The following is a 12,275-nucleotide window of genomic DNA, read 5'->3' on the forward strand; positions in this document are numbered from 1 at the left end:
GCAAGAGTTTATTACAAGGTTTCAGATACTGGCAGAATGGTGGAGCCAGTGTCACTGATATTTGGCCACGTGACAAATACCATTCTTCCTGGGATCAAAAGAAATAAAGCCGAGCCTCCAGATCTCAGAATAGGGGCGAAGTAAAAAGAATTGGGTGGAGGAAGACTCACAGTTCTGATGGTATTTTTGTAGCATCGTCTGGTAGAACCTTGTTATCAAAAGGTTTGGTATTTTTTTTAAAGTATAGACTAATTCATTTAAAAATATTTATTGAATGTCCACTATGTGCTACACTAGTGTGCTGTGTGCACAGTGGTGACTTGGATCTCTGCCCATGTGCAGTTTAGAGTTTTATGAGATTAATATCATATTGTCTCAATAATTAGCTTTTGAGTTAGTTTGGTATTTGTTTGTTTGTTTGTTTTCCTTTTCTGGGCCAGGATCCATTTAGGATCACACATTGGTTTTAGTTGTCATGACTCTATAGTCTCCATAATGGGAAACAGATGTCCAGTCTTTCCTTGGCTTTTCTTACATTGGTATTTTTCAAGAGTATAGGCCATTTGCCTTGTAGAAGGTCTCTCAATTTGTGAAATATGGATTTGTCTAATTCAGTGATTCCAGACATGTATTGTGTTGGCCACATCTTAGAATCGTTAGGGAACTTGGTGAAACTACAGAGACCCACAACCTGCCCCGTTTCACCCTATACCACTTCAGTGAGTCTGGGTCTCTCTATTCTTCAGTGGCTTTCGGGTAACTCTGCTATACACAGACGTTTCAGAGCCACTAGTCTAATATAATTTCCTTGTGGCAAGAATACTACATAAGTGACGTTGGGTCCTCCTCAGTGTGTCTCACAGGGAGGCTTGCAACGTTAGTAAGCTTTGTTTTTGGTTAAGGTGGTATCTACCAGATTTCTCTTCATCTTTTCCACTTTGTAATTAACAACTTGTCTGGAGTCAACGCTTTGAGACTGTTTGACCATCCTGTTTCCCAACAGTCTTTGATCCAATGGTCTTGGTCTCCAGTGGTGATCTTGGCTAAGCCAGTTAGTACTGTGGTATATGGTGATTGTAAATGGTGATTTGCTAATTCTATCACCTTCAACATTTCTTAGCATTCATGGGTAAAGAATAATTTTCCCTTCTTCTCCATCTTTTTAAAAAAATGGTTTTTATTATCAACATGGACTCATGGATTTCTTTTTATTCAATATATTATAATCCCTTCTCTCATTCATTTTGATGCTCTAAAGGCTCCCACTACCATCGCCTTGGAATCAGCCGTTTTTCCTTTCAGTGGAGAATGCTATCTAGAAACCAAGGTCTGGTTTCTATGTAAACTAGTTGGAACCTCATCTCAAGAACAAAAATATGCACCACCTGTCCACCAAAAAGAAACATGCATTGCACAAACCATACCTGGGCTCCACCTTGAGAAAAGATGATCTGATTCATTTTCCCTTCTTTCTCATTTCCATGTCTGTATATTCACTTGTATTATCCTCCCACAACCAAACACTAATTCATAAACTTTCTCTTTGTTCCCATGTTCATTGTGATCAAGTTTCTGAGAAGCAGTCTGTCCAGATACTTTGATCCTACTGCTTATATCTTTGAAACTGTGATACACACCCACAAAACACCTGTACTTGTTTGCTCTTCTTGTAATGCTTTTTAGTTTTTGAAAGCATCTTTTTTTTTTTTTTTTTTTTTTTGTGGTACGCGGGCCTCTCACTGTTGTGGCCCCTCCCGTTCCGGAGCACAGGCCCCGGAAGCACAGGCTCAGCGGCCATGGCTCATGGGCCCAGCCGCTCTGCGGCATGTGGGATCTTCCGCGACCGGGGCAAGAACCCGTGTCCCCTGCATCGGCAGGCGGACTCTGAACCACTGCGCCACCAGGGAAGCCCTGAAAGCATCTTTATAGCTCATTTTTCTTTTTTTTTCTCAAAACTCTGTGAAGTTGGGGGACAGATATATTATTTTCCTTTTACATTTTTAGAAAGTGATGCCAGAAAAGTAAAAGATTTTTTGATAAGTTTGCATATATATATATATTCTTGCATATATATATATATATCCTTGATAACTAGGTACTATGCTAACAGTTCCCATAGCTGATAAAGCCTGAGCTATGTTCTCATAGTTCAGAAAGCTAGGATTCCTTATTCTGAGTTGAAAATCAAGGCAAATCAACCGTATAGTGAATCGAGAAACATAAGAAGCATTCCCTTTTTAAAAAGGAAAGATAATAATACACCCATCGACATTTTCCTTCACTACTCTTTTAGTTGATATTCTACAAATGTTTTGAGTACCTGCTGTGTGCCAAGTGGTCCTGGAGATATAGCTAGGGTCAAAATAGGTAAAAACCCATGCCCTAAGGAGCTTACCTATTAGGCAGAGGTGATGGTAGATAGGGATAAAGACAATAAAGAAGATAAATAAGGTTATACTGCATTAGAAGGTGCAAACAGGGTCACCAAATACAGTTGCACAGGTTGCGCACTGCCCGACTCTGTGCCCAGTGGTACCATGGAGATCTTGGACCTAAGCAACTTAGGATGAAACTGACATTAAGTAAGATGGGAAAGGCTGAGGGAAGATCAGTGGTTCTGTGTTTTGTTTTTTTTTCTTAACTTTATATTGAAGTATACACATGGAAAAGTGTATATAATGTAATTGTGCAGCTCAATGAACTTTCACAGATTGAACACATCTGTGCAGCTAGTACCACTATCAAGGAAACAAAACATTACCAGCACCTGAGAAGCCCCTAGCATGTTCTTCCAGTCATTAATCCCCCCACTACCATGACTTTTAATAGTATTTATTAGTTTGGGCTGACTTTGTATTTTATAGAACTGAAGTTATACAGTATATGCTTTTTTAATATATGGCTTCTTTTGCTCAAATTATGTTTTTGAGATTCATTCATGTTGTGTGTCGTTACAGCCAGCTTATTCATTTTCCCTGCTGAATAGTAGTCCAGAGTATGAGTATACCACAGTTCATTTACATAAATGGGCATTTGGGTAGCTTTGCAGTATTTGGTTATTATAAGTCGTGCTGCCATGAGGATCCAAGTGCCTGCCCTTTAGTGGACATCTGTAAACATATCTATTAGGTGTATACCTAGGAGCAAAATTGCTGGGTCATAGTGCATGTGTATGTTACACTTTAGTGGACCTTGCCAAAAAGTTAGTCCAGAAGTAACTTAAGTTGGTCCACCAGCAGTGTATGGGAGGAGTGCTGTTTTGATGTGTTAAGTAAAATGTCTACTTTATTCAGTGCAATCAGTTATACCGCCATACATTGAAAAGAACTGCACCAAAATATTATTTGGAGACAATTTCGCTAGATGCCTAGGAAATGGAAATAAACTAACTAAAGTTTATTGGCATTATTGGCTTTGGTGAAGAAGTTGAATACAAGTTAAATACACTAAAAATAATATCCTACACAATGATAACCAGATTAACAGAATGAAAAAAGTGACCTATTTATGTTGGAAAATACAAAAAAAAATTATTAATCCTAAACCAGAATGTGTGTGATCTTCATGGTATATCATAAAACTTTATGATCACTGTAGAGCAATTTCAGTAGATACTTATTATGGTTCCAAAGAGGAAGGCAAATTACTATATCTTTTTAAAAACTTGACAAGATTATTTTTAAAATTTCTTTAAAAACATAAATGGAAAAGAATGGCAAATATTATTATGGAAAGTTAAAGCCTTTGTCATATCAGATACTGAGACATATTACAAAGGAAGAATGATTAAATGTTATGGAACTACACAAAAATTGAACCGTGTCCCAGAACAAAGTAGAGAACCATATATATAATGATATATAAGGATGTAAGAAGCAGCATGGTAAACAGTGCAGAGAGAATAACATTGAGAGCCTTTGGGGGCTACCCTTCATGGTAGGTGCTTTATATTTTATACTTTATGCTCTAAACAACTCAGTAAATTCAATATTATCATTCCCCATTTTGCAGAGGAGGAACTGAGTGAGTTTCAGAAAAAATTACTTACTCAGGGCCCCATAGATTCTTCCAATGTGGGAGGGCCAAGTCCAATCTGACTTCACAGGAGGAGAGAGCACATCAGAGGGGATGAGATTGAAGGACACAATTTCTGCCCCATAAACAAGACAAAGCATTAATATTGGTAACTCAAGTTGAACATAAACTCTGAAGTAGATAAGTGAACAAAGGGTCATTTCACAGATAGGCAATAGCAAATAATAGGCAATTGCAAGGGAAATACTCAAGTTGGTTAGTAATCAAAAAACGGCAAACTGAAACAATTTTGAAGTATTATTTTGTACCTTTCTTATTAGCAAAAATAATTTTTTTGATATGATGTGGTTTATAAACATATATACCTTTCCCTAAGATGAAAAATTAGTAAGCATATTTGATATCTTGATTCAGGTGATGGTTATATGAGTATATACACACATCAAAGTCATCGAGCTGCACAGTAAGAGTTGTGCATTTTACTGTATATACGTCAATAAAAAGGGAAAAAAACACTAAAATATGTTAACTGATGAAATCAGAATTATTTGCGAGAAAATAAAGGCGGAAATAATTAGATGCTGCCAAGGTTAAGCTTAGTATAAAACATTCAGCATGGAACTCCCCTGGTGGTCCAGTGATTAGGAATCTTCCTTCCAATGCAGGGGATGCAGGTTCGATCCTTGGTCTGGGATCTAAGATCCCACATGCCGTGAGGCAACTAAGCCCGCGTGCCGCAACTAAGACCCGACACAGCCAAATAAATAAATAAATATTTTTTTTAAAAATTAAGCATGGTGAGTATAAAGCATTTAGCCCACAAATTTGAAATTCAACTTCTCTTAAGAGCCAAAGCTCAGAGGAAGTTATGATCACTTACATAACGCACAGTGGTCATTAAGGTAAAAACAAAGCAGCTGCTGGAAGGAACAGTCATCACTGGTCCTAAAAATCAGAAACTGCTCCCATGTGTCCTTGTAAAGTGATATTATATGAGGTAATGAACTATGTCCTGAACAACACACCTAAAGTTATTAAAATAATGAGTTTCTGAGGGTTGTTTCTTATGTTGTTTCTCAACATAAGCCAGGGGAGTGATGCCAGAACACAGTTTCTAAAAGGCAGTTTTGGGCTTCCCTGGTGGCACAGTGGTTAAGAATCCGCCTGCCAATGCGGAGGACACGGGTTCAATCCCTGGTCTAGGAAGATCCCACATGCCGTGGAGCAGCTAAGCCCATGCGCCACAACTACTGAGCCTGTGCTCTAGAGCCCACAAGCCACAACTACTGAGCCCACGAGCCACAACTACTAAAGCTCATGTGCCTAGAGCCTGTGCTCTGCAACAAGAGAAGCCACCACAATGAGAAGCCTGCACACTGCAATGAAGAGTAGCCCCCGCTTGCCGCAACTAGAGAAAGCCTGCGTGCAGCAACGAAGACCCAAAGCAGCCAAAAATAAATTTAAAAATAAAATAAATAAATCATACCAAAAAAGGAGTTTTACCTCGGGAAACCTTATGGCTCAGTTTTGTAGGTTTCTGATGATTCTAGCTTAATCCAAGAATAAACTTAGTGAATCTAGAGCAATGGTTCTCAATTGGGGTGCCAAAAGGAGCCCTTTGGCCATCTCTGGAGACATTTTTGGTTGTCACAGCTGGTGAGGAGGCTGCTACTAGACTCTAGTGAGCAGAGGCCAGGAATGCTGTTTACTACCCTATAGTGCACAGGACAGCCCCTCCCCCCAGTAAGGAATTATCTAACTCAAAATGTCAACTGTAGTGAGGTTGCAAAATGCTGCTCTGAAAGAACGAACGTGTAGTATTCACTGAGACCATCCTCCATGAACATTGCCTCTCACAGCTAGCTTGGATGGAAAAGGAGAAAGTACTGGCTTATTTACCTAGGGGGAGGAGGGTGTGCAGGTGTAGTAATTATGGCCTGGCCTTCTAGGGGCATGATAACCCCTAGAAAATAGGAAATTGCCCAGGGAAGTATGTTTCTATGGCCTAGCAAGAGCTGCCTTGTTAGACGGTAGGTAGGTATTAAGTGTTGATGCGGCCTCTCCCCCAGCCAAATTGTATAAAAACTAGTCAGCCCATCGCTCTGGGCTTCTCTGGCCTGGCAGAGTCTTCCTTCCATGTAGATGTGTCCACAGAAGGTGTTAGAGAGGCTCCAAGGAGCTGTATCAACTCACTCATTTGTGTCCTTATCCCATTGGTTCTTTGCACTGTTTGCAGGCTTACTGGTAAACTGAGGTGAGAGCATAGAAGCAGCATCCAAGGCATCGTTCTCGACAATTTTTGAACTTTAACCAGACTTTGAAGTCTGGCCCAGCTCAGCAGTGGACACAGTTGACCACCAATGTTAAGAAGCCCCTTTCTATCCATCTGTAGTCACTGATTGTCTCTGGTTCACATCTTCCCAATGTCACCTCCAGAGGGAGAGAGCTTTCTTCCCTTAGTTCTAATTTGGAAAATCCCTAGGAAGGTCTTTGAACCCTCTTCCATCACTTGCCCACAGAAGGATGATTGTATTTCCATTAGATCCAGTAAGGAGAGAAGCAATTCTCCAAAAGAATGGGATATTCTGTTCAGAAAGGGGGTTGGGGTACGAGGCAGTCGAGACAAATAGATATCCAACCCTCCCGGAAAATACATCAATTTTTTAACAAGCTTTTTATTTTGAAATAATTTCAAACTTACAAAAGAGTTGCAAGAATAGCACACACACAGACACACACAAAATGTATGTCTATCAAACCAACTTCACCAGTTGTTGACATTTTCCACACTTGTACTGGTGCTCTCTCTATCTCCCCCACCTCCAAATGTGTGTAATTTTTTTCTGAACCATTTGAGAGTAAGTTACACTGTTTACCCCTAAATGTTTCACGGTATCTTTCTTAGGATAACGGACATCTCTTACAGACCCATATAACAATGATCACATTCAGAACATTTAACATTGAACCTATACTGTTGCCTAATATGCAATCCAGTTGTATCAGTAGTGCCTTTATAACAACTTTTCCTCTTGATCCAGGATAACAGACTGCATTTAGTTGTTATAACTCTTTAGTCTCCTTTGCTTTCAAACAGTTCCTCAGCCTTCCTCTGGCATTCATCACACAGACATTTTTGAAGAGTATGGGCCAGATTTTTGTCTCAAGGTTTCTCATGATTAGATCTAGTGGTGTATTTTTGGCAGGAATACTACCCAGCGGTGTGCTAGAACCAGTTAGTACCATCTATGAGAGCCAGTTGTCACATCTCTTCCCAGCTCCATGTTCTGTAATGTCATACTGGTAGCTTGAAATCAGCCATGGTGGGAATGTTCACACCATGGAAATCAACAAATGCTACACATCAGAGCTTGTACCCCCTCCCGCATTTCTGGTTGTGAAACATTTACATTTAGCAGCACAGCACTGTATGTAGATGAAGTTATATCCTTCTCAGAACGTATCAGAAGGCACATGATGCTGGTCTTCCCAGTTATTGGTGATATCTCATCCCTTGCTTAAGATGGTATCTGTCGGGTTTCACCATTGAAAAGTTACCATTTCCCCTTTGTAATTAATTCTCCCCTATGGAGAGATCCTTTGTGATTATGTAAATATTCTGTTTCTCATCTAACTTTCACCCAATAGCTTTTACTTATTGAAAAGTACTGCCTGAATCAATTAGTACTATGACTGTTGCAAATTGTAATTCTTTTTATCTCTTTCATTTCTTCTACATTTATTTGTTGGTGTTCTACAGGTTGTTTTTGTTTTGTTTTTTGGTAGACTTAACCCTTAAATAGATGATTAGTAGTAGACTTGGAAACAAATGGAGGTTTCTCAACGTTTTGTCAAGTAGTTCTCCATCTGAAGTATTTGTGACCAAGTTATGAATGTTCATTGCTATAGTGCAGAATAGGAGTACTATCAATACATCAATACAGAAAATGCAGAATGGGTCTTCAGAAATAGTTTTCCCATTCTATGTGAGTGTGTATGTTTGATGGTGACATACTATCCTACCAAGAGTGGAGGTGGCATTTGGAGTCATTTTTCTGATCTTAACCTGATTCCAATTTTTACCAAAAGCATGCCTTTAGGACATTCCTGGTGAGATTTGCACTGGCGTTAACTAAAGCACGGTAAAGTCGAAAGAGTCCAGAGTCAACATGTGCTGCAGGATTGAGTAGTTCACTTCTTGCCCCTGGCCCTCAGTGCCATCATCTGTAAAATCATAGGAGTCATATTTTCACAAAAGTCCCTTTCAAGTTCTAAAACTTTCTTTTATTCTGCTTTCCTACTTGGGAGTCAAAACCTAGAGGTCACCTCATTAGCATGATGTCTTGGCCAACTGAGCCAACAAGTCAAGGACCAAAAGTGAGATGTCGAAGGTGGAGCCTGAACCCAGTGACCTCGTGATTGGATCCATAATCCTGTTAAATGAGCTTTGGGAGTATAGCACCAGCACTTGATACTGTTTCACGTTACCTCTGTGCATTCAGCCACATCCCCTGCTTCACTCCTCTGCTTCTCTTTGTTTATCCTTGACAATCATGGAAACCCACTGAAGGATCCCATTACCTCTGCCTTTGAGGTGATCCCTTTCTCAAGTGTTAGCTTTCCCAGTACCTATAAGGTTACCTCGGTTGCCATGGTTGTAAGTAAAGGAAATGTTCTATCCAAGAGCAGACTGCAGTTTCTAAAGAAGTTTTACCCTTCAGACATGAAACTCCAGAGTTCTGTACAAGTCTTAATTAAATTTCACCATATGAAATCGCTGAGAACCAGGCAAAACAGTATTTTCTTGATGAATCCATTGTTTGGTGAACTCCACGCACAAGTCAGGTAACCTTGACAGTCAGTTTTAGAACTTAAAATATGTTGCCTTGTATTTCCAGAAGAGTGGTTAACTGAAAGGTGAGGTGGGGCCTAAGATGTGTAAAAGAATGTGGGGCTTTGCCAAACCACTCATTTTCCTCTCTTCCTGGAACGAGATTTCTCAAAGGCCCTACTGTTCCGTCCCACCATGGCCTTCCTCCACCAGAATTGTGTCGGGGCCACTGGTGTAGGTGAAAAAGTCCACAGGCAAGCTTCGTATTTGCCTGCCCTCTCCCCTGGAGCTGTCTGAGCCTGGTACTTTGCATGCTTTAGCTCCTCATTTCAGCATTTTTAATATTTGATGACCCTTCCAATGTAGAGAAATATTTGGCAACTTCCTTAAGAGTATCTGTTTGAGGTCTTTTAATTTACTAAACTGAAAAGTTGGTGTCTAAAATATTGTTCCAGTGACTCATCTAAGGTTCTGAGGACGCAAAGGGGTCCCAGGGTGTCAGAGGAGTTGGCAATAATTTTCAATATACTTTATTCATCTTCAGTTTTTTTAAAAAAATATTTGAACTAACGCACTTCCCCTCTTCTCTCTGATTTTAAGACAGATTTGACTTTAACGAGTTCAGGTCTAATTTAAACTCAAACATGTTCTTGAGTTCCCCTGTGAAGCCCTCACCCCCATGCCCCACATGAGTTTCTATTTCTTTGAAGATAAGGAATTTAGCTTTTCTAAAATTTAATCTCGATCAACACCCACCTCACCTGTTGGATTAACTGCTTCATCATCTTTCACCAGATTAGAAAACGACTGTCTCTTGCCTGAAAGACAGAGGGCAATTGATTTCTGCAATCAACCTGGCTTCTCTTTGATTTTATAATCTGTTTCTAGAGATTATAGGCGAGCTTTGAATTCCAAGGCTCTGGGCCTGTCAGCTTTTGAAGCGAAAAACTTTGAAGCAGATCCACTGCCTCAGGTTTCAGAAGGGATACTTAGTTGTTGGAGGATGAAATATAAGGGAAACAGGTAATTATCACTGTTGACATTGTAATATCCCAGGTTTGGGGTTTGTTTATTTTATTTTATGGCTTCTAAAAGAATTATTGTTATTAGTTTTGGGTTTTTTTTTTGTTGTTCTTGTTGTTTTTTTGAGAAGCCCGATCAAATCACTTGGCCACTTGAGAGAAAAGCATAAACCTTCCAGAAATTCTCACTGAGCTAACTGCTTCTATAAACCTACATAGTGTGCATTTACTTTAAAACTGCTTAATTACTCACCACTGATGCACTTGGTATAATTAGAAAACTCTCTAGCTCAGATTCAACAGGTAGAAAGAAGAAAGAAAAAAAAGTGTAGGGCAATTTCCAGACCCATGTTCTTAAACACTATGCACTTTCAAGTACTAATTATATAGGATTTATGCAAGGAGGGGGTTATATGGAATTGTTTTAGCATGTGTTAATGCTTATAAGCTAGCATCTCACCAAAAAAAAATTTTTTTAATAAAGACCCTGCTCTACTACTCAATGTTGTAATTTATCACATAATGCAATAATGGTATTTACATATGTCATCACATTTAACAAAATAAATGAAGGTGCATGTGAGTGTTATTGATAGAGGCAATACCCCGACACAGTTATGCATCCGTACCAGGCACCTGAAGAAGTATTCCTGTTAGTTACAGCCTCAAACTCCTATTTTTCTTTGGGATCTTAAAGGCGGAAAAAATAAAATAGTGGAGGGCTTCCCTGGTGGTGCAATGGTTAAGAATCCATCTGCCAATGCAGGGGACATGGGTTTCCGTCCCTGGTCCGGGAAGATCCCACATTACGTGGAGCAACTAAGCCTGTGCACCACAACTACTGAGCCTGTGCTCTAGAGCCCGTGAGCCACAACTACTGAAGCCCGTGCGCCTAGAGCCCGTGCTCCGCAACAAGAGAAGCCACCACAATGAGAAGCCTGCGCACCGCAATGAAGAGTAGCCTCCGCTCGCCGCAACTAGAGAAAGCCTGTGCACAGCAACGAAGACCCAACGCAGCCAAAAATAAATAAATAAAATATTAAAAATAAATAAATAAATAAATAAAGTGGTGGTGGGGAGGGTCGAGTGAGTACCAGATTTCCTTCTGGGAATGAAAATGTTAAAAAATAGAAAAAATAAAATAAAATCATGGAAAAATGATAAATTAGGGTTCATCAAACTTCAGTATAAAGCAACAGAATTTTTTATCTCAAGCATTTTCTGTAACTGGTTCTTTTTTTAATTTTTAATTAATTTATTTGTTTTTGGCTGCATTGGGTCTTCATTGATGTGCGTGGGCTTTCTCTAGTTGCAGCGAGCAGGGGGCTACTCTTCGTTGCGGTGCACGGGCTTCTCATTGCGGTGGCTTCTCTTGTTGAGGAGCACGGGCTCTAGGCACACGGGCTCAGTAGTTTTGGCGCACGGGCTTAGTTGCTCCATGGCATGCGGGATCTTCCCGGACCAGGGATCGAACCCGTGTCCCCTGCATTGACAGGCAGATTCTTATCCACTGCGCCAGGGAAGCCTTGTAACCTGTTCTTAAGGCTTACATTTTCTCTACAAGAGTATAAATATTAATTCAATAATGTCTCATTGACACAGAAGTAGAACTTATATTTTTTATAATATTTGCATTGTGTGTGTACCAAAATAACTGCTATGACACAGGAAAACACTGAGCAAACTAATCTAAGAAAAGCAGAGCTTCAAAATGAACTTAGAGAGGTAAAAATTATTCATTTAGAAGCTGTCTGAATTTTCAGTTTCAAAGTCATGTGTGTTCCTTCCAGAATACTGCTCTCAAAACACAATTTCCCACAGCTAATTAAAGTGCTGGCGCGCGCGCCCTCTCTCTCTCTCTCTCTCTCTCTCTCTCTCACACACACACACACACAATGTGGCTTCCCCTTAACCCTGGATACGTCTCTCCACGCCCCCCTCCCTTCCCCCTGCAATGGTATGATCTGCGTTCAATCCTAAACTGAAGGTACCAAGCTGTGACAGCTTCCCCAACTCCACAGCCATTTGCTACGACCTAGGGCAGCCTGTGTTCAGTGATGCTTTCCTTTTCCACCGACAGGGGCAAATCGAAGTAGACAGCGAAACTATCTTCAGGTTAGCGGCGCTTATTTTACAGGTAAGAACTGACAAACTGCCTCTTACCCGCTCCTTTTGTTTGTTGGGTTTTGTGAACTGCCTGCCCTTCTGAATCTTTTGCATGGGCCAGTGGCTGACGGCTTTTTAAAGCCTTATGGTTGTTTGCCAGTATAAGATGTGAGCCACTGTTTTCTGTTTTAGTGTGGATTGCATGAGCGAGAGTGTGATATGTCTCAGAAGAAAATGAAACTTAGACTTCACTGAGGAAGAAGAGTTAAGACCGTATTGCT

The 12,275-nt window shown here is 40.1% G+C and overlaps 1 protein-coding gene across 6 annotated transcripts in view; it reads left to right on the forward strand.

Moving 5' to 3' along the window:
* The window catches only part of FRMD4B (FERM domain containing 4B), a 336,491-nt gene that overhangs the window by 253,809 nt on the left and 70,407 nt on the right, over positions 1-12,275 (forward strand). For all 6 annotated transcript variants that reach the window (XM_030867699.3, XM_060308019.2, XM_060308018.2 and 3 more), the window contains one exon: positions 11,969-12,025. In XM_030867699.3, the coding sequence (XP_030723559.1) occupies positions 11,969-12,025 (57 nt within the window). The remainder of the gene's footprint in view (positions 1-11,968; positions 12,026-12,275) is intronic.

Source organism: Globicephala melas, chromosome 11 (assembly GCF_963455315.2).
Source record: "Globicephala melas chromosome 11, mGloMel1.2, whole genome shotgun sequence".
Classification (NCBI taxonomy): domain Eukaryota; kingdom Metazoa; phylum Chordata; class Mammalia; order Artiodactyla; family Delphinidae; genus Globicephala; species Globicephala melas.